At 37.1% G+C, this 26,084-nt stretch overlaps 1 protein-coding gene across 7 annotated transcripts in view; it reads left to right on the top strand.

The window, feature by feature from the left end:
* Positions 1–26,084, top strand: part of LOC136039842 (ATP-sensitive inward rectifier potassium channel 12-like) — a 139,951-nt gene that overhangs the window by 95,402 nt on the left and 18,465 nt on the right. For 6 of the 7 annotated variants that reach the window (XM_065723764.1, XM_065723765.1, XM_065723762.1 and 3 more), the window contains 3 exons: positions 14,286–14,554; positions 17,559–17,740; positions 22,196–22,423. In XM_065723764.1, the coding sequence (XP_065579836.1) occupies positions 14,286–14,554; positions 17,559–17,740; positions 22,196–22,423 (679 nt within the window). Of the gene's footprint in view, positions 1–6,759; positions 6,834–14,285; positions 14,555–17,558; positions 17,741–22,195; positions 22,424–26,084 lie in introns of those variants that run through there. The other variant, XM_065723759.1, reaches the window with a different exon arrangement.

Here is a 26,084-nt window from a genome sequence, read left to right as displayed (position 1 = left end):
TTCTTCGAAATACCCCAATTTCCTCAAATATGCTTCTATCCTCTTTTTTCCAACACCACGTATATGGGAAGTGGTAATAAACCCAAATAGCACATGGCAGAAAAGTAAGGAATTCCATGGTTCTATTTCCATTCTAGTTTTCATCATTTGTATCCCACAGAACACTAATGCTGCCATGTTCTGCTTCTGGATAATAATATATCTTCCTGGAATCAGAATTAACATAAACAGCAAAAGAACGAATAAGTTAGTATCGTCACCAACAAGTGCAGTAGGAAAAATAGACTTCTCAACTACAGTTTTAACGGTACTTGCATTCTTGTTGCCATCTGCGTGAATAACTTCGATCTCCCTTTCACATAAGCTTTTGCCGAGCATGTGAATGAATATTGCTTTTTTTTTTAATTTGTCCTTTGGATTTGAATATATGTATCTGCAGTAAATAACTCTTCTCTTCGGTAAAATTTAACACGTCTGCTTTGTTTTTGGTCTTGTGTTACAGTCCATGCTTAATGTCTGTCAAAAATGACTGTAGGGTATGGGTACCGCGTTTCGATAAACGCAAAGAACTGGTCGAATATCATTGAAAATCTGCTTCCAATCTACTACTGATGTCTCTGAAGAGAAACCTAACCATACAAACCGTGAAGGTGGGGTCTTATTAGTTTTCTCCTATTTGAGCACAGGTTATCTACGTCTTTACTAGCTCAAATAAAGCTTTCCCAAAATCAGGCTTTTTTCGTCTCCTCATGGGCTCACCATCGTCAGAGAGTGATGAAAAAAACAAGAAATAATTCGTGCTGGAAACATTCTCTTTGGCTGCCGTGAAGGTTACTTGCGATTTCTTTCTGAAAACATAACCCTTTATGTAATTGTCAAGCGTACCATCAAGAATCGCTGTTCCCTCTTTTAGAGCTTCTTCCATGTCTAATTCTAAGAGAGCCATTATCCCATTCACTATGTTTCTCAGTCCTTTACAATCTTCGAATAAATTTGACTTTGCAAGCATTTCCACGACAAGCAGTGTATCTTCATAGTCGCTTTTTTGCCTCGAGAGTCTGTTCAATAGTCGAGTATTTCTTCCTATAAGTTCCTAAATAAGATAGTTGCAAGCAAGACGCGAAACAACCCAAAGATTTTACTAAAATTCTGTCATTCTGCTTCATCAGTAAGGCCTTTGTGTGCCTTAATACTCCTCATAAATTCCTGTTCTATTGCTAGTTCAGCTGAAAAGCCAGCCCACACTCTATCTTGAAATGGAACTACTGTTGTAAACTCATAACTTTCAATAGGCAGAATTGGAGTCCCCAAGCTATGCTCAGGTGTCCTCGCAAAGTGCGAGTTACTGCTTTTTCCGTCAATATATGAGGAACTGTTTTTTCAAAATAAAAATTCCAAGAACGTCTTTCAGGTTTGATTCTTGTATGATACGTCCTATGCACCCAAGAAAGCTCATGAGAAGATAAAATCTTTCTAGTTTCAAGACAATTCTTTTCTATATTCTTCCAAGTTTTTCACATTCTATTATTTCCATAGGCTTTCACCATAGAGGCTGAACAGCGTTAGGATGGACATGAATTCGTATTTTCCCTTTGCTCATCCATAAACATCAAGGGAGAATGCAAGCAGGCTTCAATACTTGAAGGAAGGTCGATCATGGGTAGAAACAAGATGCCTGCTTTCTCAGCTGATCCTCGAAATATTGCTTGCAAGAACTCATTCTAAGCAGGCCATGACGCTGTAGGTACCAATAAATGACCCACACTATGTCAAGCTCACGATAAGGATCAAAATTTGAAATTTGCAGGAGATTATTGTATTTTACCGTTGAAAGAATTGCGCTGTTTTCTTTGCTATTCAAATTGTAAAATTGCGGAGCACCAAATAATATTAGCTTCTGCTATTTTTAGCCACCGTAAATTCAAATTTTTTTTTTGGTTGAAACTGGAGTTATCACTGCAATTATAGCTAAACCTTGGACAGCACCCTTGCCATCTAAAGTGCAAACATCATGATCCACATTGTCAGCCACATGCTGTATAAACTTATTTTTACTGAACTGGGTTTCTACTTTCCGGTTGCATGGTGTACACTTTTTGAACTTATTTGCTTCAGCGTGTAAGGAACAGAACTGTTTCATTCAGAGTATCAAAAATTATTCAGGAAACTAGTATGTGGAAATCAGTAGGATTGGCTGGTTTATGTCTGAAGGTGAAGGGATAGTTATTGGTCCAGTGACACATATAAAATTTATTCGACAGTATTTTCATGCCCTTTTTTTGTTTTTTACGACTCCAATAGCTCCGTAAAAGTTATTTATTCAACAAATTTTCAAGATTTATATTTTTCGCCCTCTTACCTCGCACACTGAGGGCAGACTTGACAATTATAGCAACAAAATATGTTGTCATGCCCTCCCACTTCAAATACTAAAGAGGGATTTCCAATCCTTCTTATACTGGTAATGCATCATTTTTATCTTCATTTCCTTTTTCTACGATCAAAATAACTCTACAGAAGACATCTTTTTGACTTTTCGCTTTTGCCCCCTCTTCCGCACTTGAGGAGGATTTGACCATTTCACCTGGTGGTACTGATGCCGATTTTGGATATTTTAATAAGCGCATTCTTTTTCTATATTTCTGCTACAATTGTGTCTAGGTCTACCCTTTTTTATTCGTATCTTTTTTTTGTATTGTATGCCACCTGTACATATGACATGCATGTCGCGCTATATAAAAGGAACATTTATTCCTTGCCAAAAATTTACCACACCAGGTCAAGTAGGTATGCAGAATTTGTAAAAGAGGGGGGAGGAGATAGATATTCGGAAAATTCTTAAAACGGTGAATTATATGAAAAATACTTGGATTCATGGGGTGTAAGGACCAGTCCCCCCCCCCGCAGTATACCTGCCTGGAGCAAAAAGTCATAGTACCAAGAACGGTATTTATTTTGTACTTTGTTTGACCATATCTGAACACGTGAATTCAATACTCAAGAAATACGAGCTCTGTTTACCTACAATTTTACTTATCAGACTATTAGACTACATTAATTGCAGCAAGGCCATTAATGGTAACAATCTCAGGCTTTTATTGTCTAAGTTTTATTGCATGCATTTGCTAATAAAACTTGTGTGCTCAAGTATTTGAAAATGCGAGGCAATGGGCCAATGTTTTGCTTGAATTCCAAAGTTATGTCTATTCACAGTATATAACATAATTTTACGTTTTTTTTCTAGGTGTCTCTAGGCATATTTAATAGCTTTTAGGCAAAGAAATCTAAAAAAAAAAATGCTAGACAAGTTGTCGTCAGTGTGGGAATTAAACCCACGATCCTTCAGAAGCTAGCCAAAGCCTTTATCCGTAGACCATCCAGCATACTCAAATAGCTATGAATAAGGTTTCAATGGGCACATTCCTAAAATCAACAGAGACAGCTTTGCATAATCCTACAAAAATAGCGAATGTCACCCACCTATTTATTATAGTTTTATAGATATATACACAGTCCAAAAAGCAACAATCTTTGTTCATTTTAAGTATTCAATTTTACTATTTTTTCATCAGAAAGACTTTGTTTCAAGCTAATTTATGTAGACATATGCCGTACAAATTTAAAAGTAATGTAAATATATTAATATGAAACTTCTGTACCAATTGCACCCGCCGGAGATTGTACCCATAATAGATCCTTAGACTCGATAATATGAAAAAAACTTCGTTTTCTTAAAGAGTTAAAGAGGCTGCGTCCCAAAGTCGAACCTTAAAACGTACAGGAATTAGGAGAGGCAGTTGGGGGGCTGCCGCCCCCCAAACCCCCCGCTTTTAAAGACTCTTTTGTACAGGTTTTTTGTTGTGGGGGGACTTCATTGTTACTAACTACTAGTTTCGGCGCAATGGTTCTCCTGTCGTTTTGTGTTTAACATTTTTCGAAGTTATTCCATCATTCATTCATTTCAATTTTTTGTTAATTAAAAGAGGGCCTTTCCGAAGCCAGGAGCGGGGGGTTAGGGGGGCGGCAGCCCCCCACAACAAAAAACCTGTACAAAAGAGTCTTTAAAAGCGGGGGGTTTGGGGGGCGGCAGCCCCCCAACTGCCTCTCCTAATTCCTGTACGTTTTAAGGTTCGACTTTGGGACGCAGCCTCTTTAACTCTTTAAGAAAACGAAGTTTTTTTCATATTATTTCTGTACGTTTTTCTACAATCCATGGTGGATGTAATCTAATAATAATTTTCCATGTTTATTTTCTCGCTTTCTGTATCAATAAATTCAAACTGACAAAATTATCTAATTTCGATACTTTTAATAGTTTAGCAGCTTAATTAAAAATTTAGCAGCTAGTGGTTTTTACCCACCCGCCTCCGGTTTATGGGCCCAGCGCGCTTTCGCTGCGCCTAGCTGCTGTTATGCTTGTTATCAAACAAGTTATTACAATAGAAAATTTCACCAACGGCTTCAATTAGGAAATCAATTTAAATGGTTCTTTTAACTTGCTTCCATCAAGCCTTACCCCCGCTTCAGTATAAATTCTTGTGAACATTCCAGTATGTAATTCTGATCACATGTTTCCATGTTTATTTTCTCCCTTTCCGTATCAATAAATTCAAACTGACAAAATTACCTAATTTTACAGATTTTAAAAAGTTAGCAGCTAGCGGTTTCGATCCACCGACCTCTGGGTTATGGGCCCAGCACGCTTCCGCTGCGCCAAGCCGCTGTTAGTGTAAGAATTTTTCAAACAAGTGATGTTATTACAAGAGAAAAATTTTACCTTCAATGGGGAAATGGGTTTTTCTAAGCTAGAAAATCGGGGGGTTAAGATTCTCCTACGAAACTTTCAAGGGCACTTACTCTTAGAATTCCGCGTCGAATGAGTCTTCGTACACCCAGATCCGATGTCGGCTGTGACCTGTAGGCGTGGCAGAAAAAAAGGGTTTCTGTCATTTTTCTCAAATAAAAATTTTACGGATTAAGACAGAATTTTTGAAGCTTTCAGTCAGTCTCACCATGTCGAGCTGATCATTTTGATGTACTTGATGTTGAAATTCGTAACTTTTAACAACAAAAAACTTAACATGGGCTCTTATAGGGAAATGGGGTTTTTCTAAGCTAGAAAATCGACGAGTTAAGATTTTCCGATGAAACTTTCAAGCAAAATTACTCGGAGAATTCCGCGTCGAATGAGTCTTCGTACACCCAGATCCGATGTCGGCTGTGACCTGTAGGCGTGGCAGAAAAAAAAGAATATGAACATTAAGTGGCTATGTGTGGTTTCTGGAAAACAGGGAAGGAGTTATCGGATCGAGCTGAAATTTCGCGGATAAGCTCCTGAGCCCTAGGGGACCTTAACTTGTGAATTTCAGCCCGATCGGACAACGTTAAAGGGGGGCTGGGGTTGGTGGGTCGAAACTTTCGGCCAGATTTTCCCCATGAAGGAAAAGTCGGAGGGGGGATGAAATATGGCAGGTTTCTTAGTTGGAGCTCGGGCTACGAAATGCATCCCTCCCCATCCCTCTGCGACCACTGGAACCGAAGATCGCTTAACATTGTCGTGGTTCGCCTCTTTAAAGAGGCACGAGTGTGCCTCCTTGATAATCAATACGCATCGAATAACTTATCCTGCCCACCGCTCTTATTTAGACACGCAATCTAAGAAATTTACTCTGTATTATATATATATATATATATATATATATATATATATATATATATATATATATATATATATATATACATATATACAGGCGAAAGTAAAACAGTTCAAAATAGGGATGATACCTTTTTATTGACAGTGAATAGACATAAAATTATTTAACTGGATATTTCGAACACATATACAGTGTTCGAAATATCCAGTTAAATAATTTTATATCTATTCACTGTCAATAAAAAGGTATCATCCCTATTTTGAACTGTTTTACTTTCGTCATGGAAAGGCAGTGTGGTCTTCGAAGTTATATACAGGCGGAGAAACACACTGGAACAAGGACAAATTTGAAAGTAATCAATACAATGATATAAGTACTTTCCTTTTTAGTGTAAGTTACAACAGAGGTTTGTCGCAAAATCGCATTTTTCAAAGGTAAAACCTTAATAATAGGAGCACTGAGTAGAAACAATTATGTTACAGCTTACTGTGTGATATTAAATGTGAATGGGGGGGGGGAATGAACTGCTTATAGCTGAGTAACAGCTTCAGAGGTCACTCCTTGAAATATCATGACTCGAAAGAGGTGTAATATACCCACGTAAGTTGGGTTAAAGACTCGTGCCTTAGGGTCTTCAAGCTATTCAGATTATATTCCCTGATAATCGTTTCTCTGTGTTTATGCGATCTGTCGTGGGATACAATCTTCTATGGATGCCGTCTTCCTGGGTGCAAACTTCTTGATGCAAATCTTCTCAAGTGTATTCTTCACGGGTACAACCCTCTAATTACTCTTAAAATTACGTCAAAAAGCCTTTGAAGTAGGATATGGTGAAACCTTTTCATCCCTCGTTTCTTCTTCTAGAGGACAGGATCCTAGGGACCCTCTCCTGTCTTTATTTCCTGTATTGACCAAAACTCTATTGTACTCCGGAAGGTCGAGTTCAAATGGGTCTTATAAGTCAGTATTGTGAAATCCAAGCACCTCGAATTAAGATAGGCATCGCCCTATCCTACTTCATCTTGAGAGGCGATAAACATCTACCCTTTGGACACTATCAAGGGATTTAAACATTAACTGCTCTATTTAGTTCACTGGCACAGTTTGTCTTGGTAATGTTATGGCGTTTACCGAAAGGATTTTAATAGTTGCGACTTATGTCAAAACACTTTGCAAAGAGTAAGTGTTTTGAAAACAGTCTTATTTACTAAAGGTTGAATAGGCTAGTTACCGTTTTGGTAAAATACTAGATTTGGCTTTTGTTGATCTTGAAAAGTAGGCGAGTTAGGTAAATGGAACTCTCATGAATAGATCCAAAGCCTTAATGATCTTCTGGGGAGGTAGTTTAAAGTGCCAGTAAAATTCAAGTTGAGTAACTTCTTGCTATCTCAGAAAGGGGTAAGGTTAGGAAAATGAAACTTTTGGGGTTCGGTCTACAGGCTAAAGTATATCCTGGGAAGGTATTTTAAAGTACCCACCTCCACTCCTTCTCCCTATAGAGAGCCCTAAAATTCGCCTACATGGCAGATCTATACCTATTGAAATTTGGTTAAAATTTTGACAAAACAACATTTGACCTTTATTTTATTTTTGAAGGTCGTCAAAGGTCAGGGCCCTCTGGAGGGAGAAGGAGTGGAGGTAGGTACTTCAAAATACCTTCTCGGGACATACTTTAGCATGTAGACCCATCCCTGAAAATTTCATTTTCCTAACCTAACCCCTTTCTGAGATAGCAAGAAGTCAATCAACTAGAATTTTACCTAAAGTGCCTACATTCACTCCTCCCTGCAAAGGACACAGACCTTTTAGAATATTTGTGTTATAAAAGTGGAACCTTGCAAAATAGATCATATGCTGAAATGATCCACAAGAAAAAGTGTTTGGTACTTATGCACTATAGCGACTCCACTCATGATGTGAAGTTAATCCTAATGAAATACACTTAAATATGATGAAAATATAAAGCTTTAGTAACAAAATTATGGAAACTACAACAAAGAATTATGGAAAGCAGGCTGTCCTGACAGTGTTATATTAAATAGCCTATCTAGGCTAACCGAAATACCAATCCTATATATTATAATTAAAATATACCTATATTGTAGTTTATCTTACTATGTCTAAGCTAACTGTCTCCGAATGCAAACAACCTAGTTTTAGGCATACAGAACAGATCAAACTTCTTGAGTGGGGTCGCTATAATACATAAGTACCGAAACTACAACAAAGAATTACGGAAATCAGGCCACCCAGAACGCATTACATGAAATATGTAACCTAACCTAAATAACAACTCTATATAGTAAAATATTTAATAAAAATATATCTAAGTTGTATTTTATCTCACTGAGACAAAGCTAATTATCTCCGATTGCAGTGAAGAAACCAGTTTTTCTCTGATAAAGAACTTCAGTGGGGTGGCTGTAATACATAAGTACTGTACTTTCAATGATTTTGTTACTTAAGTCTTATGTTTTTATCATATTTTCGTACATACCATTAGGACTATCGTAACTTCATTTCTTGAGTGGGATGGCTATAATACATAAATACCCTTGTTGATTGTAAAAGGATTAATAATCAAACAGTTCGTGGTAAGAAGCGACCCGGCTCAATAGAAACCGAAACTCTTAAAAACGGAATTTTTACAACAATAGTTACACCAAAGGAATTGCATTTTAATGCTAATTTTAAATATATAAGTTTCATTAAGTTTAGACTTACCCATCAAAAGTTACGAGCCTGAGAAAATTTGCCTTATTTTAGAAAATACGGGGGAACACCCCTTAAAAGTCATAGAATCTTAACGAAAATCACACCATCAGATTCAGCGTATCAGAGAACGCTACAGTAGAAGTTTCAAGCTCCTATCTACAAAAATGTGGAATTTTGCATTTTTGCCACACGACCGATCACGGATGCGTGCTTATTTATTTTTATTAAATAAAAAAAAACTAGTTTTTTAACTGAAAGTAAGGAGCGACATTAAAACTTAAAACGAACAGAAATTACTCCGTATATGAAATGGGTTGTCCCCTCCGCAGTCCCTCGCTCTTTACGCTAAAGTTTGACTCTTTGCCACAATTCGACTTTTTAAAATAATTAAAAGCTTTAGCGTAAAGAGCGAGGGATTGCGGATGGGACAACCCATTTCATATACGGAGTAATTTCTGTTCGTTTTAAGGTTTAATGTTGCTCCTAACTTTCAGTTAAAAAAACTAGTTTTTTTATTTAATTTCTGAACGTTTTTGAATTAATGTATGTTTGATTTTGGCTCTCCATACATAAATTATTAAAATAAAATTTGCATATTAATTCTTTTTTTGGCTAAATGGCTTTCTCTTAGTTTTGATCAGACGATTTTGAGAAATAAGGGGTGGGGAAGGAGGCCTAGCTGCCCTCCAATTTTTCGGGTACTTAAAAAGGCAACTAGAACTTATAATTTTTAACGACCGTCTTTATTAGTAAAAAATATACGTAACTTAAGAATACGTAACAAACTTTTATATTCTTATATTTTTGATTATATATATGAGGGGGTTTGTCCCCTCGTTAATACCTCACTCTTCACACTAAATCTCAAGTTTTGTCCCAATTCTTTAAGAATCACCCCTTAATCAGAAAGGCCGTAGAATAAATAGTTGAAATTACTAAAAATACTTTAGCATAAAGAACGAAGTATTTATATCCTCCTAAATACCTCGCTCATGCTAAAGTATTTTTAGAACCCCTCATATGCGTAATAATATCTGTTCGTTTTAAGTTTTAATGCTACTCCTTACTTTCAATTGAAGAAACTTTTTCATGTTTATATTTTCATTGTTTTTTTTAATAGTAATGCTGGAAAATCCTGCGCCCTTTTCTTTGAATTTCTCTTCCCCCATGAAATATTCCTCCAAGGAAAGATCCTCCCACATAGCCCCCTCCCCTCAACCCCACACCCAAACCAAAAAAATCCCCCTGAAAACGTCGGTACACTTCCCAATAACCATTACTGTATGTAAACATTGGTCAAAGTTTGTAACTTGCAGCCCCTCCTCCAGGGACTGTGGGGGGGGGGGGGGTAAGTCATCCCCAAAGACATAGTTATTATGGTTTTCGACTATGCGGAACAACAAAGGTTATCTCAAAATTTTGATCCGTTGACTTCGGGAAAAAAAATTATCGTGGGAGGGGGCCTAGGTGCCCTCCATTTTTTTGCCACTTAAAAAGGGCACTAGAACTTTTCATTTCCGTTAGAATGAGCCCTCTTGCAACACTCTAGGACCACTTGGTCGATACGATGACCACTGGAAAAAAAAACAAATAAACAAGCACCCGTGATCTGTCTTCTGGCCAAAAATACGAAATTCTACATTTTTGTAGATTGGACCGTAAAATTTTTCCTATAGGGTTCTCTGATGCGCTGAATGCGATGGTGTGATCCTATGACTTTTAGGGGGTTTTTTCCCCTATTTTCTATAATAAGGCAAATTTTCTCAGGCTCGTAACTTTTGATGACAGACTAAATTTGATGAAACTTATATATTTAAAATCAGCATAAAAAATCCGATTCTTTTGATATATCTTATAGCATCGAAGTTCCGTTTTTTAGAGTTTCGTTTACTATTGAGCCGGGTCGTTGCCACATCAAACAGTTCGTTACCACGAACTGTTTGATTTTTTGTTGTTGTTTCTTTTCCCCAGGGGTGATCGTATCGACTCAGTGGTCCTAGAATGCCACGAGAGGGCTCATTCTAACAGAAATTAAAAGTTCTAGTGCCCTTTTTAAGTGAGCAAAAAAATGGAGGGCACCTAGGCCTACTCCTACGCTCATTTTTCCCCAAAGTTGCCGTATCAAAATTCCAAGATAGCCATTTTATTCAGCATAGTCGAAAAACCTAATCACTATGTCTTTGGGGACGACTTACTCCCCCACAGTCCCCGTGGCAGGGGCTGCAAGTTACAAACTTTGACCAGTGTTTACATATAGTAATGGTTATTGGAAAGTGTACAGACGTTTTCATATTTTTTGTTGAGGGAGGGGTTGAGAGGAGAGGGTTGTGTTGAGGGGACTTTCCAGGGAGGAATTTGTCATGGCGGAAGAAAATTTCCGTGAAGGGGACGCAGGATTTTTTAGTATTTTTTAAAGAACAATAAAAAAATAAATATGAAAAAGGTTTTTCCAACTGAAAGTAAGGAGCAGCATTAAAACTTAAAACGAACAAAAATTATTAGGTATATGAGGGGTTTACCTCCTCCTAATACCTCGCTCTTTACGAAAAAGTAATTTTTTATTTTCAACTATTTATTTTACGGCCTTGGTGTTTCAGGGGTCTTTCTTAAGGAATTGGGACCAAATTTAAGCTCAAGTGCAAAGAGCGAGGTATTGACGAGGGGGTGAACCCCCTCATATACGTAATAAAAACATTCGAATATAGAAGTTCGTTACGGAAGTTAATTCGTAAGTTACGTATATTTTTACTAATAAGAACGTTCGTAAAAAATTTAAAGTTCTAGTTGCCTTTTTAAGTAACAAAAAAATTGGAGGGCAACTAGGCCTACTCCCCCGTTCCTTTTTTCTGAAAATCATCCGATCAAAACTATGAGAAAACCATTTAGCCAAAAAAATAAATTAATATGCAAATTTTGTTTTAATTATTCATGTGCGGAGAGTCAAAATGAAAACATGCATTAATTCAAAAACGTTCAGAAATTAAATAAAAAACAAGTTTTTTTAACTGAAAGTAAGGAGCGGTATTAAAACTTAAAACGAACAGAAATTACTCCGTATATGAAAGGGGCTGTTCCCTCCTCAACGCCCCGCTCTTTACGCTACAGTTTTTTACTGTTTTAAAAAGTAGAGTTGAGAGAAAGGGTCTACATTTAGCTTAAAGAGCGGCGCGTTGATGAGGGAACAGCCCCTTTCATATACGGAGTAATTTCTGTTCGTTTTAAGTTTCAAAATCGTTCCCTACTTTCAGTTAAAAAAACTTGTTTTTTTTATTTAATTTACGGTCATAAGCTAAATACATCAAACAACAGTGATTTTCCCTATGTTGGTCCTAGTTCAGTAACGATTATCAATGTTTTATAATTTTCAAATTTCTCACTTGTAGGTAAGTAATTCAGCAGGTTTTTTGGCAGTGCTAGGAAGTTTCAGAGATTTTAGGTTACTTTTAGGCTTGCTCAAAAATTAAAATGTTGGGTATTCGCTTGAAGAAGTAACTTGAATCTAGTTCTCTAATAGTAGGGAACTTTATACATATATATTACATATTTCTTCTCTATTACCTATTTGTCTAGGACTAGACAGAAAGCAGGTTGTCCTCGTTTGGGGTGGGGGAATGTCATAAAGAAAGATTTAAAGGAAATTGGAAGTTCCTGGGACGGTGTACAGAGGGATGCTTTGAATATATTCTGATAGAGGAGGAGCGTGCGTAGCTGTGCTGGCCTCGGGCAGCTTGGTGCCGCAGTGAGTGCCAGTAAACCCGTGTACCAGTAAATTGAATCAACTGTGATGAAACAAAAACTGGAAAAACAAGTTGCGGGTGGCCGAATGCACTGAAAATATATAATTTGGGTTATCTATTTGCACATTAGGGGGTTTGGGGGAAACGTATAGAGAGGTTGCATGTAAAATTTTTCAACTGTGATTATTTTGCATATTATGAAGCAAGAACTATTTTCTTAACATGTTTCCTTCTCTCCAGTTATTTCCCTAGGCATCTCATATTATGTCCCAGTTCCACGATCGCCAAAACTGACTCCAAAACTTGTCTCCAGACTTTCATAACTCTTCTAGTTTTCCACCTTCCTGCATTGAGCTGTTTATTTCTGACGACTAAATTTGAAAGTATCAGCTACAATTTTTTTTCTAGCATGTAGACACTACTTACAGGGACATCGTTTCGGGGGACATGGGTGGGGCAGTTGCACCCTAATAATTTGGAGAACAAATAGTATATAGCCTACACCCGTTGTCGATCCGGATATGGACCCCTCTTGCCCCCCCCCCCCCCCCAATAAAATCTTGGAGATACAACCCTGACTACCTACGCGATAGAAACACTTGTGACTGTGCAGTATTTCAAGAGTTTTTTGGGCAAAAATTAGCAAACCGTAAACAGCAGTTAAGATATTTATGAGACTTGGTGAAGGAAATCGCTAAAATCTTGAGATTCAAGGAGGGTGAATTCAAGGTTGTTTATGCATTCGTATCTGTATTAAAGCAACAATTAATTATTGACGCCAAAAACCCTGCTCTAAGAAGGTCGTTTTACTTGTATGGACAATTTTAATTTTTGTTTCTCCTCCTCCCCTAAAATTTTGACACTGTTGCTGGATTTTGGTCAGTGAGTTTTGACAGTTGCTTTTGATTTTTTTGCAGAATTGGATTTGCTATTTCACGAGAATATTCATCAATAAAATAAAATATATGCATTATTCATTAATCTGTTATGTATTTCAAGGAACAGAATGGAAAATCGCGTCGAAAATCTTTTAAGTAGTTCTTAATAAATCTACACAAGCGTATTTTGGCTACTGAAAAATTTTTATGTGTCAGTGACACTTCTGTGTCTGAAATTAATCATTTTTAAATTTAACCTTGGACTTAATGTACATAGCATAGTAAATAATTACTTTATATTAAGCATGATCCGAACGTTTGCTCTTGTTACAAACAGGTCGTAAACATGGGTCTTTGACCGGAATTTTTCCTTTTTTCCCTTGAAAAAATAAAACGAAAATAGAAACAGAAAGAACGAACTTGTAATTTGAATGGCGAGTATAGGGAAAGGAAGACGCAAAATAACGTTCATTAACCGTAGGCGCTACGAGGCCTTGTAGCGCCTCGGTACTCTCGTTTCATTGGTGAAACGCACTACTGATGGTTATTCCCCCGTTGAGGGCAATTGAAAAAATGATTTTTAATCAACTTACCGATATTTTTGTGTATTTAAACATTCTTCACAAAATGTTTTTAGCGGGGGCGTCAATTGGAAAGTGTGCATTTGCTGCCCCCTACGCTTTAAAGAATACCTTGTGTTGGTGTTTTCTCCTTTAAAAAAACGCCCTTTTTGGTTCTTCCATTGAAAAAATATCGAAATCCCCCCCCTCTTGATACTGGAAAATAAATCTATCCCGCCTTCTACATTTTTGTGAATCGATGCCATTGGCATGAAGGTACTTAAAGTAGTTAAATCATCCGAGTGTAGGCACGTACACAATTTGTTTTTTGGGCGGATACTCAATGGGGAGAGGGCGAACTTTGAAAAATTGGAGGAAACAGACAAATTTTATGCAACATAGAGAAAATTGTTGACCAAATTGTGCCTGGTAGGATCTCGGCTCCTAATCCTTTTCCTGTGTAAGACTGTAGCTCCAAACATAAAGACGGAATTCTTGTGTTTCCCAGCACTCACATATTAGTTTTCTTACCACCATGTTGGTCAGATGCATACTCAGGGGGGGGGATTTATACCCCCTCTCTAAATCCCAATATTTATATTTTTTTTCTCGTGATTTAATAAGATGCCTTTTTTGTATTTTTCAAGTTTGTCTTCTGCGTTTCTAAACTTGATTTATAGGCCTTGGCTTCCGTATTCTTTAATTTTAGACGACTGAATAATTTTAAAGTCTCTTTTACAGATACCGACAGGCCAAGCTGTACTCCCGGAGAATGAGGCAAAGGGTAGTTTTAAAGAATGGAGACTGTAACGTAGTGAAAACCAATTTGACTAAGCGACGTTTGAGGTATTTAGCAGATATTTTTACTACTCTAGTTGATATACAATGGAGATGGACGCTGTTGGTTTTCACACTCTCATTTATTATGTCCTGGCTAATCTTTGCTGCTCTTTGGTTTCTTGTCTGTTTTACGCATGGCGATTTGGAGATCGAGAACTTGCCCGATGGACGTAAGTGGAATAAATTTGTCATTTTAAAAAAAATTTCCTCTAGTGAATATGAATGTAGACATATTCGCACGAATTTATTATGGGGACCAAAAATGAGAAACCGCATAGGGTAAATAAAAGCTTTCGGAGCATAATTTCTTTGATATTTATCAGAGTTGAATGGAACTTTCTGAATCGTATCAATTGTAAATCCCTGAGAATCTAAGAAAGTTTCATAGCCCTGGATGACCTAGTTATTTTCGAATATTAAAGAAAGTGTATCCTGAAAGTGATTGCTTACTCTTGGATTCTGTAAAACAAAGAAGAAAAAATCATTAATGTCTTCTGATTTCGAGTGGGATTGGTAAGAAGGCGCATGATATCGGTTTTTATACGAATGTAATTGAATGTGTGGGGCCTTCTTAAACAGGATATTTTGAGGAAGGCTTCAGGGCAATGTGTTTGGTAAATGATTAGTTATCGTGGTATAGGATGTTGAATACCCACTCAAGATTTTCCTGAGACTAATCACATGGCCTCCAAAGACCCCCCACAGCCAATAGCAGAAAATGTTTTACTCTGAGGGCTTGCTGGCCTATTCGAAATTATCTTGTACGCTGGTGGATTGAATCTTTTGTCGTCTAGAAAGTAAACCTCCAAAGCAAGCTGTATCAAGATATCGAGCTAATTTATCTGAAACGTAACCCCAAAACAGTCAAAAAAGTATTCGCGTATCTTTTTGCTCTTTCAAAATTGATTAGGCCATCTCTAGAAGGTCAAAATCTCTGTAATTATATACCTGTTTTGAAATATATATATGTATATGAATGTTCAAAATTCCAAAATATTATCTGCAATAAACATATATTAAGCAATTGCAGTTTGAAAATACGGGGCTGGATGCAAAATTATAAGAAACGTTAATGTATTAATTGCAGTATCTAAAAGAACAATAGCTGAGAGCTCATATGGCACTTGTGACGAGGCCGGAAGAGCCAAGAGCTCATATGGTATGAGCTCTAGCAAAATTCTAAGAATTAATAGATTGATTTAAAAAGAAAATCAGAGGCTTAATGCCGGTCGGATTTAAAATAAAAGCTCCGAGTCACGTGGTCCTTTTAAATATCAAAATTCATTAAGATCCGATCACCCACTAGTAAGTTATAAATACCTCATTTTTTTTAATTTTTCCTCTCCCTTCAGCCCCCCAGATGGTTGAATCGGGGAAAACGACTTTATCAAGTCAATTTGCGCAGCTCCTTGACACGCCTACCAATTTTCATCGTCCTAGCATGTCCAGAAGCACCAAACTCGCCAAAGCACTGAACCACACCCCCTAACTCCCCCAAAGAGAGCGGATCTATTACGGTTACGTCAATCACGTATCTACGCCATTTGCTTATTCTATCCTCCAAGTTTCATCCCGATTTCTCCACTCTAAGCGTTTTCAAAGATTTCTGGTTTCCCCCTTCAACTCCCCTCAATGTCAACAGATCTGGTCGGATTTGAAATAAGAGCTCTGAGACATGAGTTCCTCCTAAATATCAAATTTCTTTAAGATCTGATCACCCGTTCTTAAGTTAAAAATACCTCTGTTTTTCTAATTTTTCCAGATTAACACCCCCCAGCTCCCCCAAAGAGAACGGATCCGGTCCGGTTATGTCAGTCACGTATCTTGAACTTCCCCAATCCCCCTCCCAATGACACTGGATCTGGTCGGGATTTAAAATAAGAGATCCGAGTTATGAGTCGTTCTAAATATGAAATTTCATTAAGATCCGATCGCTCCTTCGTAAGTTAAAAATACCTTTTTTTCTAATTTTTCAGAATTAACCCTCGCCCAACCCCCCAAAGAGAGCGTATCCATTCCGGTTATGTCAATCACGTATTTAGGACTTGTGTTTATTTTTTCCACCAAGCTTCATCCCGATCCCTCCACTCTAAGCGTTTTCCAAGATTTTAGGTTCTCCCCCCCCTACTCCCCCCAATGTCACCGGATCCGGTCGGGATTTAAGAGCTCTGAGACACGATATCCTTACCAACATCAAATTTCATTAAGCTTCCATAGTAAAACGTTGTAATAAATAAACAGGGCAAGTAAACAGGAATTAGCTACATGTTTCACTTTTACCACAAATGCCCTCTCCGCTTCCAATTTTTCCAATTTTATTTAAGAAATAATTTAACCGACCATGTCCCGTTTTAATTTGCGTTAGCTGGTGTTTAACATTTATTTTAGAAGCAGCTATTGAATGATTTTTTGATGGAAAGAATTGTATTGGCCATGAACTCATTCTATTAGTGAAACCTTGATACCAATTTTCATAGAGAGCAATTTTCAGTTTACGTCTATCTAAGCGAGAGGGGGCTGAGCTATCATCTGATTGAACATCAAAAAAAACTTTTACAACCTCATCAGTGTAAATACTGTGTGACTTTATCCTGCTAGATATTGCGATGACTGGTGTAGGAGATTCTGACCAGTATTCTGGTCTGCCCATTTTTGCATAGCGCATAATTGTTAATTCTTTGTCTCTCAAATCTATTGGTAAAACTCCTGCTAACGCTGTTAGTACATCAGTTTGAGCGGTGCGGAAACAGTAACTATAGTAGGCTATATAACTTATTTTTGCAGGCTAGCCTATGAATGAGGATGTGAATTAGTGAACATGGGTTTTCAAAAGAGTTGCATATGTCAGGACTAAGAATAGAGACCGGGCTGCTAGCAGAATTTTCTAAATGGTCGCATTTCTGAACTCTTCGAATTTGTAAGAGGATGTGACTGGTTCTGACAGTTAAGAATGGGAATTTTTCAGCTGGATCTGATCCTCAGTGTGCCTCTGAATAAATTTGAATTTACTATTGAGCAGATTCGCAAGAAGTAAAGTGTATATTCAGTAGGCCCTGTAGATAACTTCATCAAAAAATCATTGTTCAAAATGCATATTTCTTGAAACAATGTTTTTACGCTTATAACGGCAGAATAGGTTGCAATTATTTGAATAAATATTTACTAATCTTCTAGCGATGCAGTCAAGTGGGAATTTTACTCCGTGTGTCATGGAAATTTACAATTTTGCATCGTGTTTTCTGTTTAGTTTGGAAACCCAACACACTATTGGTTATGGTACAAGACATACCACAGAAGAATGTCCTGTGGCTATTGTGGTCATGTGCTGCCAATCAATCAGCGGAGTCATGATACAGGTAAAACATGCCATAGCCTACCTTCTTTTTCTGTGTCATTTTCATGTTTTACAGATAATTTTCATTCTTGGAAAGCAGAGTTTATAGAAAACGTTCTTTAATTTTTACTAATTCTAAAGACTCGTGTTGGTTAATCCTCTGTCAGTGTGACAAGTTTTCGAATATCATTTTCAATTAGCTTGATAGTAATTTTTTCGGGCGAACAACCTGTATTTAAAGAAGCTTTTTTGGATGAAAATTGTTTTATTAGTTTAACAATATTTTCTACTATAAAAAGTTCTTGCTCTTTATTGAAAACGTAAGATTTGTGGAACACATTGCTCCTTTTTATGGCACTTGGTATTAACCAAGTGACATATAGCAATCGCAAATTCTGTCGGTCGGTCTGTCTGTCTGTCTGGCCGTCCCGTTTTGCTACTTTAGGCACTTCCAGGTAAGTTAGGACGATTAAATTTGGCAGGCGTATCAGGCACCGGACCAGATTAAATTGGAAATAGTCGCTTTCTCGATTTGACTAGCTAGGGGGGGGGCTGGTTAATTCGAAAAAATAGAAAAAATGTATTTTTAACGTTCGAACGGTTGATCAGATCTTAATGAAATTTGATGTTTGGAAGGATATCCTGTCTCAGGGCTCTTATTTAAATCCCGACCGGATCTGGTGACATTGAGGGGGAGTTGGGAGGAGGAAACCTAAAATCTTGGAAAACACTTTGATTGGATGGATCGGGATGAAACTTGGTGGGAAAAATAAGCACAAGTCCTAGATGATTGACATAACCGGAACAGATTTGCTCTCTTTGGGGTAGTTGGGGGGAGGAGGGTTAATTCTGAAAAATTAGAAAAAATGAAGTATTTTTAAGTTAAGAACGGATGATCGGATCTCAATGAAATTTGATATTTAGAAGCATATCGTGTCTCAAAGCTCTTATTTTAAATCCCGACCGGATCTGGTGATATTGGAGGAAGTTTGGGGTGGGGGAACCTAAAATCATGGAAAAAGCTTAAAGTGGAGGGATTGGGATGAAACTTGGTGGGAAAAATAAGCAGAAGTCTTATATATATGATTGATATAATTGGAACTGATCCGCTCTATTTGGGGGGATTTGGGGTGGGGGTTAATTCTGAAAAATTAGAAAAAATGACGTATTTTTAACTTACGAAGAGTGATCGGATCTTCATGAAACTTCATATATAGAGGGACCTCGTAACTTGGATCCAGCATCATTGGGGGGGGGGGTGCAGTTGGGGGAGGGGACCGGAAATCTTAGAAAATTCTTAAAGCGGAGAGATCAGGATGAAATTGGGTGGGAAGAAAAAAAAACAAGTCTAAGTTACGTGACTGACATAACCGGATCAGATCCGCTCTCTTTGGTCGAGTTGGGGGGGGGGCAGTTCGGAAAAATGAGGTATTTGTAACATACGAACAGGTGATCAGAGCTTAATTGAATTTGATATTTAGAAGTATCTTGTGCTTTAAAGCTCTTATTTTACATTCCGACCAGATCCTGTGACTTTGGGGTGAGTTGGAGGGGGAAACCGGAACTCTTGGAAAACGTGAAAATTGGGGTATTTTTATCTTACGAATAGGTGATCGGATCTTAATGAAATTCGAAATATAGAAGGATCTTATGTCTCAGATGCTCTATTTTCGACTCGACTTGGATCCGGGGACATAGGGGTTGGAGAAGGGAAACAGAAATCTTGGAAAACGCTTAGAGTGGAGAGATCGGGATGACACTTGATGGGAAGAATAAGCACAAGTTCTAGATACATGATTGACATAATTGGAACGGATCCGTTCTCTTTGGAGGAGCTGGGGGGGTGTTGATTTGGAAAAATTAGAAAAATTTTGGTATTTTGAACTTAAGAACGGGTGACCGGATCTTAATGAAATTCGATATTTAGAAGGAATTCATGTCTCAGAGCTCTTATTTCAAATCCCGACCAGATCTGTTGACATTGGGGGGGAGTTAGAGGGGGAAATCGGAAATCTTGGAAAACGCTTAGAGTGGAGGAATCGGGATGAAGCTTGGTGGATAGAATAAGCAAATGTTGTAGATACGTCATTAACGTAACCATATTGGATTCGCTCTCTTTGGGGGAGTTGGTGGGAGGAGTTCAGTGCTTTGGCGAGTTTGGTGCTTCTGGACGTGCTATAACGATGAAAATTGGTAGGCGTGTCAGGGAGCTTGCACCAATTGACTTGATAAAGTCGTTTTCCCAGATTAGACCATCTGGGGGGCTAAAGGGAGAGGAAAAATTAGAAAAAATGAGTTATTTATAACTTACGAGTGGGTGATCAGATCTTGATGAATTTTGATATTCAGAAGGACATCGTGACTCAGAGCTCTTATTACCTGAGTCACATCGTGACTCAGAGCTCATATGGCTCACGCCATATGAGCTCTTGGCTCTTAGCTCTTCTGGCCTCGTCGCAAGTGCCATATGAGCTCTTAGCTCTTGTTTTGTATTTCTTAAATCTAAGACAAGTGCCTGCTGAATTATTTTTGATGCAAAAAATAAAATCTGAACCCCATGTTATCATATAGACTTATACATACGTGTTTATAGAGGAGGATAGGGCTCCCCCTCCTAAGATAAACCCTTTAAACTTTTCTCCTGAAAAAAATTGTAGTTTCGCCTATTTTCGATCATCCTCCGTCCCTAGGCAAGATCCTCTAATGATTCCTTCCTCCCCCCCCCAGGTGGTAGGTGTGTGTATTTATGGTTTATGCATGATATACAATAAAAAATGCATATTTGGAATTGCATAAAGCTCGATTTTTGTTATCTATTTTAGTTACTGCATATATGTAAGAAACTTTACTGTTTATACACTGAAGGAAAACTTTGTTCCATTAGCCTCATCAATCCCGCGTTATCCATAAAAAAAAAAAAACACGTGCTAATGTACTTTAAGATTATAATGGAAATAGGCGCACTGTAACAAGTTTTCCCATGAGATAAACAATCTATTCGTTTTAGCGGATGTTAACTACATTTTTCGTAAAGCTATTAGAACTTTATGTACTTTTTTTAAGGGAGAGAGAAACTATAGGAAAATGACAGTAAGATTGTTTGATTATACGATGATGACTGGCTTCCTAGACAAGGAAGACTATTTTTTGGTCTTCAAGACACCGTAAAACAATTTTGTTTTTAGAAGATTAATTTCTAACTATTTGTGAACAGAAAGGGAGATTATATAATCCATGCATGTTTTTACAATCTATGTATCTTTAGAGCCAATGAGTTCAAAGTATTTCTTATGGGGTCTTTATTTCCAGAGGTGCTCTTCCTCTTAGGAAGTAGTTGAGATAATTCATGATAGGGACGAGCCAACGCCTCAGTCCCCTAAATGAATGACAACGTGAGGTGATTTGATTAAGTTTTTACAAAATTCTACTTTTTTTAGATTAACAAAACAAACGGCGAAACAACTAAGACATTGGAGAATTGTGAATTTGCAGGTATATATATACATATATATATATATATATATATATATATATATATATATATATATATATATATATATATATATATATATATATATATATATATATATATATATATATTATTTCTACTTAGCTATGAGGATATATACCTGTTCTTTAGTTCATATACGTACTTGTCTACCATATATATTATATCATGAATGTATATGTTTTTTTTTACATCTGTGAGCAAAATATTTACGAGATTCAGAAAAGCCATAACATTTGTTAAACCTTTAACCAGATTTTAAATTCTTTTTTCTTTTTCTTCCTTTCTTGTAAGATCATTGATGCCATTGGTGTATAATGACAGATCATTATTTTTGGCAATTTTTGTAATTACCGTCTACATGGGAGGGTAGTCTTCAGATAGACATGCATTTTGCAGAAACAGCATTGGTTAGTAAGATTAAGAACGGCAAATTGTCTAAAAATTACATGCAACAAAGGTAACAGTAATTCGCAAAATGATTGCTACTGTTACTAACAACTCACCGCAGCACCAAGTCGCCTGAGGCCCACACAGCTACGCGCGCTCATCCTCTATCCTAATCCAATCCCCATCTCAATCCCCCAGATCTGCCTTCCATTTAGCCCTAGACAGTTGGCCGAAAAGGACAATCTTCGGCAACCGTGGCTGTGGCACTTTGAGCAGGGTATGCACCATAGTTTACTGATCCGCAATTCTTTTGTAATAACTAATAAGCAAGGTATTACAAAACGATTACGGATTAGTACATTACGGTGCATACCATCCTCAAGCGCCGCAACCTCGGTTGTCTGCCCCTGTAGTCTTTTTTAATTTTTCTTAAAACAGTATACTGTTTTTTTTTTTTTTTTTTTTTTTTTTTTTTTTTTTTTTTTTTTTTTTTTTTTAGGATACCGATACTTTATAATATGCAATTCTAGATTTTTCAGATATTGATATTCAATAAAATAATAAGCTACGATTTTTCAGGCTTTTATGGTTGGTGTAGTTTTCGCCAAGTTGTCCAGACCGAAGATGAGGGCGCAAACACTCTTGTTCAGTCGGAACGCAGTGATTTGTCTTCGTGATGGTATGTTGTGTCTTATGTTCCGGGTTGGCGACATGCGAAAGTCACACATAATAAATGCAAGCGTACGTGCACAGATCATAAGGACGAAGGTTACACAAGAAGGAGAGTTGATCCAATACTACCAGCAGGTAAATCTTGTTCTAACTTACGATACCAGACAATCGATACGCGATCTCATCATTTTCTCTTAGTAATTTTTTTTTATTACATAAGCCTTGCCACATATGAATGACCAATTAATAACCATTACACGTGTTTTTTTTTTTTGTTTTTTTTTTTTGTCTTCAAGTTTTATTACAGACAGAGTCGTTTCTAGGCTGACGGGATGCTGGGAAAAATTAATCTAAGCGCCCCCCTCCCAGCTCGAATGTAAGCAAAACAAGTTGAAACAAAGTGAAAATTTTGATTACAGTGGGAAGTTCCCCAGCTGCGGCACCCTAGGCAGCTGACCCAGTTGCCTCCCTCCCCCTCCTATTAACGGTTCTGATTATAGAGGTGTCATTTTTCATACATTTTAAGAGGTCAAGGACTGAGAATTGTTCTTAGATAGGTCAAAACTGAAGAAAATCCATTTTTGTAACATCTTCGGACATTTTTTTCTTTTTTGGGGGGATCTATAATCATGTATACCTATACTCATATATACCTATAGTATATTCAACGCGAAAGAATTGACATAATAAAGAGCAATTTGTCATCTGTGCATTTGTTTTTTCCTTGGCTTCGTCACATAGACAGCTGGTCCTGAAAAGTTGGATGAGGGCTCTTTTGATCGCAAATGAGAAGTTCAAGTGCTCTTTTTAAATGCTAGAACCGATCAAACCATAAGTGTCAGGAACCTCCCACCCCTTTGACGATCCATGTGCACCTGGGTACTCCAGATTGCATTGGCTTAAATTTTCAGTATATCCATTTTAGCCATAACGGTCGAAAGCATAAAAATACCTCCGAGGCCACCTTGATTTGCTCAGCCTCAGGGTTCAAGGGACATCATAGACACATTTGAATAGAAAGTGGACTTGTTAAACCTTACTGAATAAGGGTCAACCAAGGATTTCATTCACTGAAAATAATATAATAAATTGAGTAAAATGTAGGATATATTTAACGGCAAAGAGACGTGCTGTGCAAACGGAACCCAGTGCTACATCTTCAGAAAGCACAACTGAGCCTAGTGAGTAAAAACCATGAAAAGGCTCATGACTAATACTACCAGTCAAAGGGAAAATACTAAACAAATCGCCGTGTTTATAACTTGGATATCAGCTGCTGTCAAATACTGTTTGTTGATCACGTTGAGTAAAATAAATAGAGGTTAAATAAATAAACAAACTAGGCTATTTCGAATACATGAAGAGTCAGGAAGGGCCAACACTAAGGAAAATCCTTTTAAGAGCATGGAGGTCAACCCCCTCACTCCTTTAGGTCCTAAAGTCGTCTAATTTAATCCTTTGCCCATTAATCGATTTTACAAATGATGTAGTATCTGAATACGTCCTGTTTTGTCCCTTGAGACCCAATATCTAACCCCCCCCCCCTTCCCCCATTTTATTGTATAAGTACAAACAATACAATATATCCATCAATCCCAAAGAACTTCGTATGGGGAAGATCTGAGGATTATTCCCCATCCTTGAGTAGGTACTCAAACAAGGGACATTGTGACTCAGCCCCTATATTTTTACAAATTATCCCTTTTTCTATATTAATTTCACAACTGGATCGATTTTTGATGGTTTCTTTTTTCTTTTTTTATCTAAATCGTATAAGTTTTTAATATTTAAACAGTAAACTAAGAAATGTTAATCTGATTCATGACTTTCCTGATATCTGTCCTTAATCTTTCAACCTTCTTAACTTCATTTTCTTTCCTTTGTTTCTAGTCGTTCTCGCGTATCAGGCTCTGGAGACCACCAGCATACATGCTAAACATGCCATACCGACGTACTTTAAGTCGCACAATATAAAACAAGTAATATGAACAAATGTATGGGAAAAATCTAACAGTCTGTATTTTGATAAACTTCCAATTTTCAAGAAATTTTGGCGATATTCCAGCCAAATTTTCGAAAGATTTGACTGATGGTAGAACAAAACGAGGGAAAGTTCTCGGGATATGATTTGTTCTTGCAAAGAATTCCGTCGAACTCCATCGTTAAGGACCGTACAAATTGAAAAAGAAAACTTTAATCAACGTTTAATGCTAAGATTGTTATGGTTATAATGTTTATCTCCTTTCATACTGAAACTGTTCCCTTCTCTATATAAGTTCATTTTGTCAGAACGCAAGTAGAACATCTTCAAAGAACATGATCATTATCATTCGCAGAAGCTTTGAATTTGGAAAATATGGCACAATTGAAGATGATTATGTTGTCCATACATTTTTCACAAGGGAAAAAGTTCTCTTCTGTATTTAAGTCAATCTGCCTCAATGTTTTTAAGTCTACTTTTTTCAGTTTTTGTTTCTTTGAAAGAAGGGTCCTTTGGCCTATAAAAATATTTTCTAGCTTCTACAAACTCGATTATTTTTTGCGAAAAGATCCATTTTGGGGTTGTAAAGGTAAACATAAAAAGTTGAAATCTCTTCAACTACTTCCGTCAAGGTTTTGCGTTTCGTTCCTTTTTACGGTTGCATTAATGTACAGTCTTACGTAGGGTTTTTAAAGCATATGGAGTCTGGTGTGAAGGGGAGAACAGAAGACGCAATGTAAAAGTTCCTTTAAGGTGGTATTTCTTGTTCAGGGAATGGCTTTCTCCATTAAACTGCCAAGAAAACGATATTTTCGTCTGGGTCTGCAATTAGAAGGGGAGAAAATACTAATTGTCCGTTAGGTACACTAGAAACCGTGTATTTAATCAACTATGGCTGAGTACGCATGAGTACAAGTGATATAAGAAAATGGCACTACCTTTTGCTCCAGAGTTAAATAAAATTTTCGTATCTCTGCATTTAGAAATTTCACTCTGGTCGTCATAAACATATCAATATGATTCTGATCATTAAAAACTATTGTTTTTCCATCTTATGGAAACTTGTGAGCCTTCGATCTTGTAGAGGCCTATGAAATATTTGTGCATGCTAGGATATATGGTAACAATAGCTGAAAAAAAAAATCCGTCCGCATCCAAGATTCTTTTTTGTCTTGGATTAAAAGCCCATTGATCGCTGTTCTGCTTACATATATTAGAGTTGAGTGCAACTCTTGCTTTTTGCTGGATGGAATATTTCATTAAATTGAACGGATGTAAAACATTGCTTTCTGTTCAACGACAGAAACATTAAAATGCCATTATCTTAACATAAGCTTATCTTAACATATTAAATTCAGTAACCAAAGTTTACCATGAAGACACCCCCATGTGCACTGGCTTCAAGGTGGTTTGGGGAAAAGGTGTGCTATGCATCCGGGTCCACTTCTATAACAATGCTCGAGATAACTGAATCTTGGTAAATAACATTATTCGAAAATTTTTACTTTTTGGGATTTGGATCTGTCATTTTTAGACGACAAGCCCCAGTCTCTCCGGAAAAATTGTAATTTAGCACCAGTGCTTTTTTGCGTAGATTATCAGTATCAATATTTTGTTTCGCTAATATATTTGGTTTTGTATTTCTGACAGAACATAGTTGTAATTACGAGGCCAAGATGGGAAAGGTGCCAGTTAGATTCATATGACAGGCATTAGAATGCGCTGATTTTTTTTTTTCCCTTGAGGCTAATTATATTGTTGCCTCATTCAAAAACACATCTTTGTTTAATTATTTAGACTACGGTGATTACTGAG

This window comes from Artemia franciscana, chromosome 20, assembly GCF_032884065.1.
Source record: "Artemia franciscana chromosome 20, ASM3288406v1, whole genome shotgun sequence".
Classification (NCBI taxonomy): domain Eukaryota; kingdom Metazoa; phylum Arthropoda; class Branchiopoda; order Anostraca; family Artemiidae; genus Artemia; species Artemia franciscana.
The sequence above is the reverse complement of the archived record's forward strand: the minus strand, read 5'-3'. Positions and strand labels throughout refer to the sequence as shown.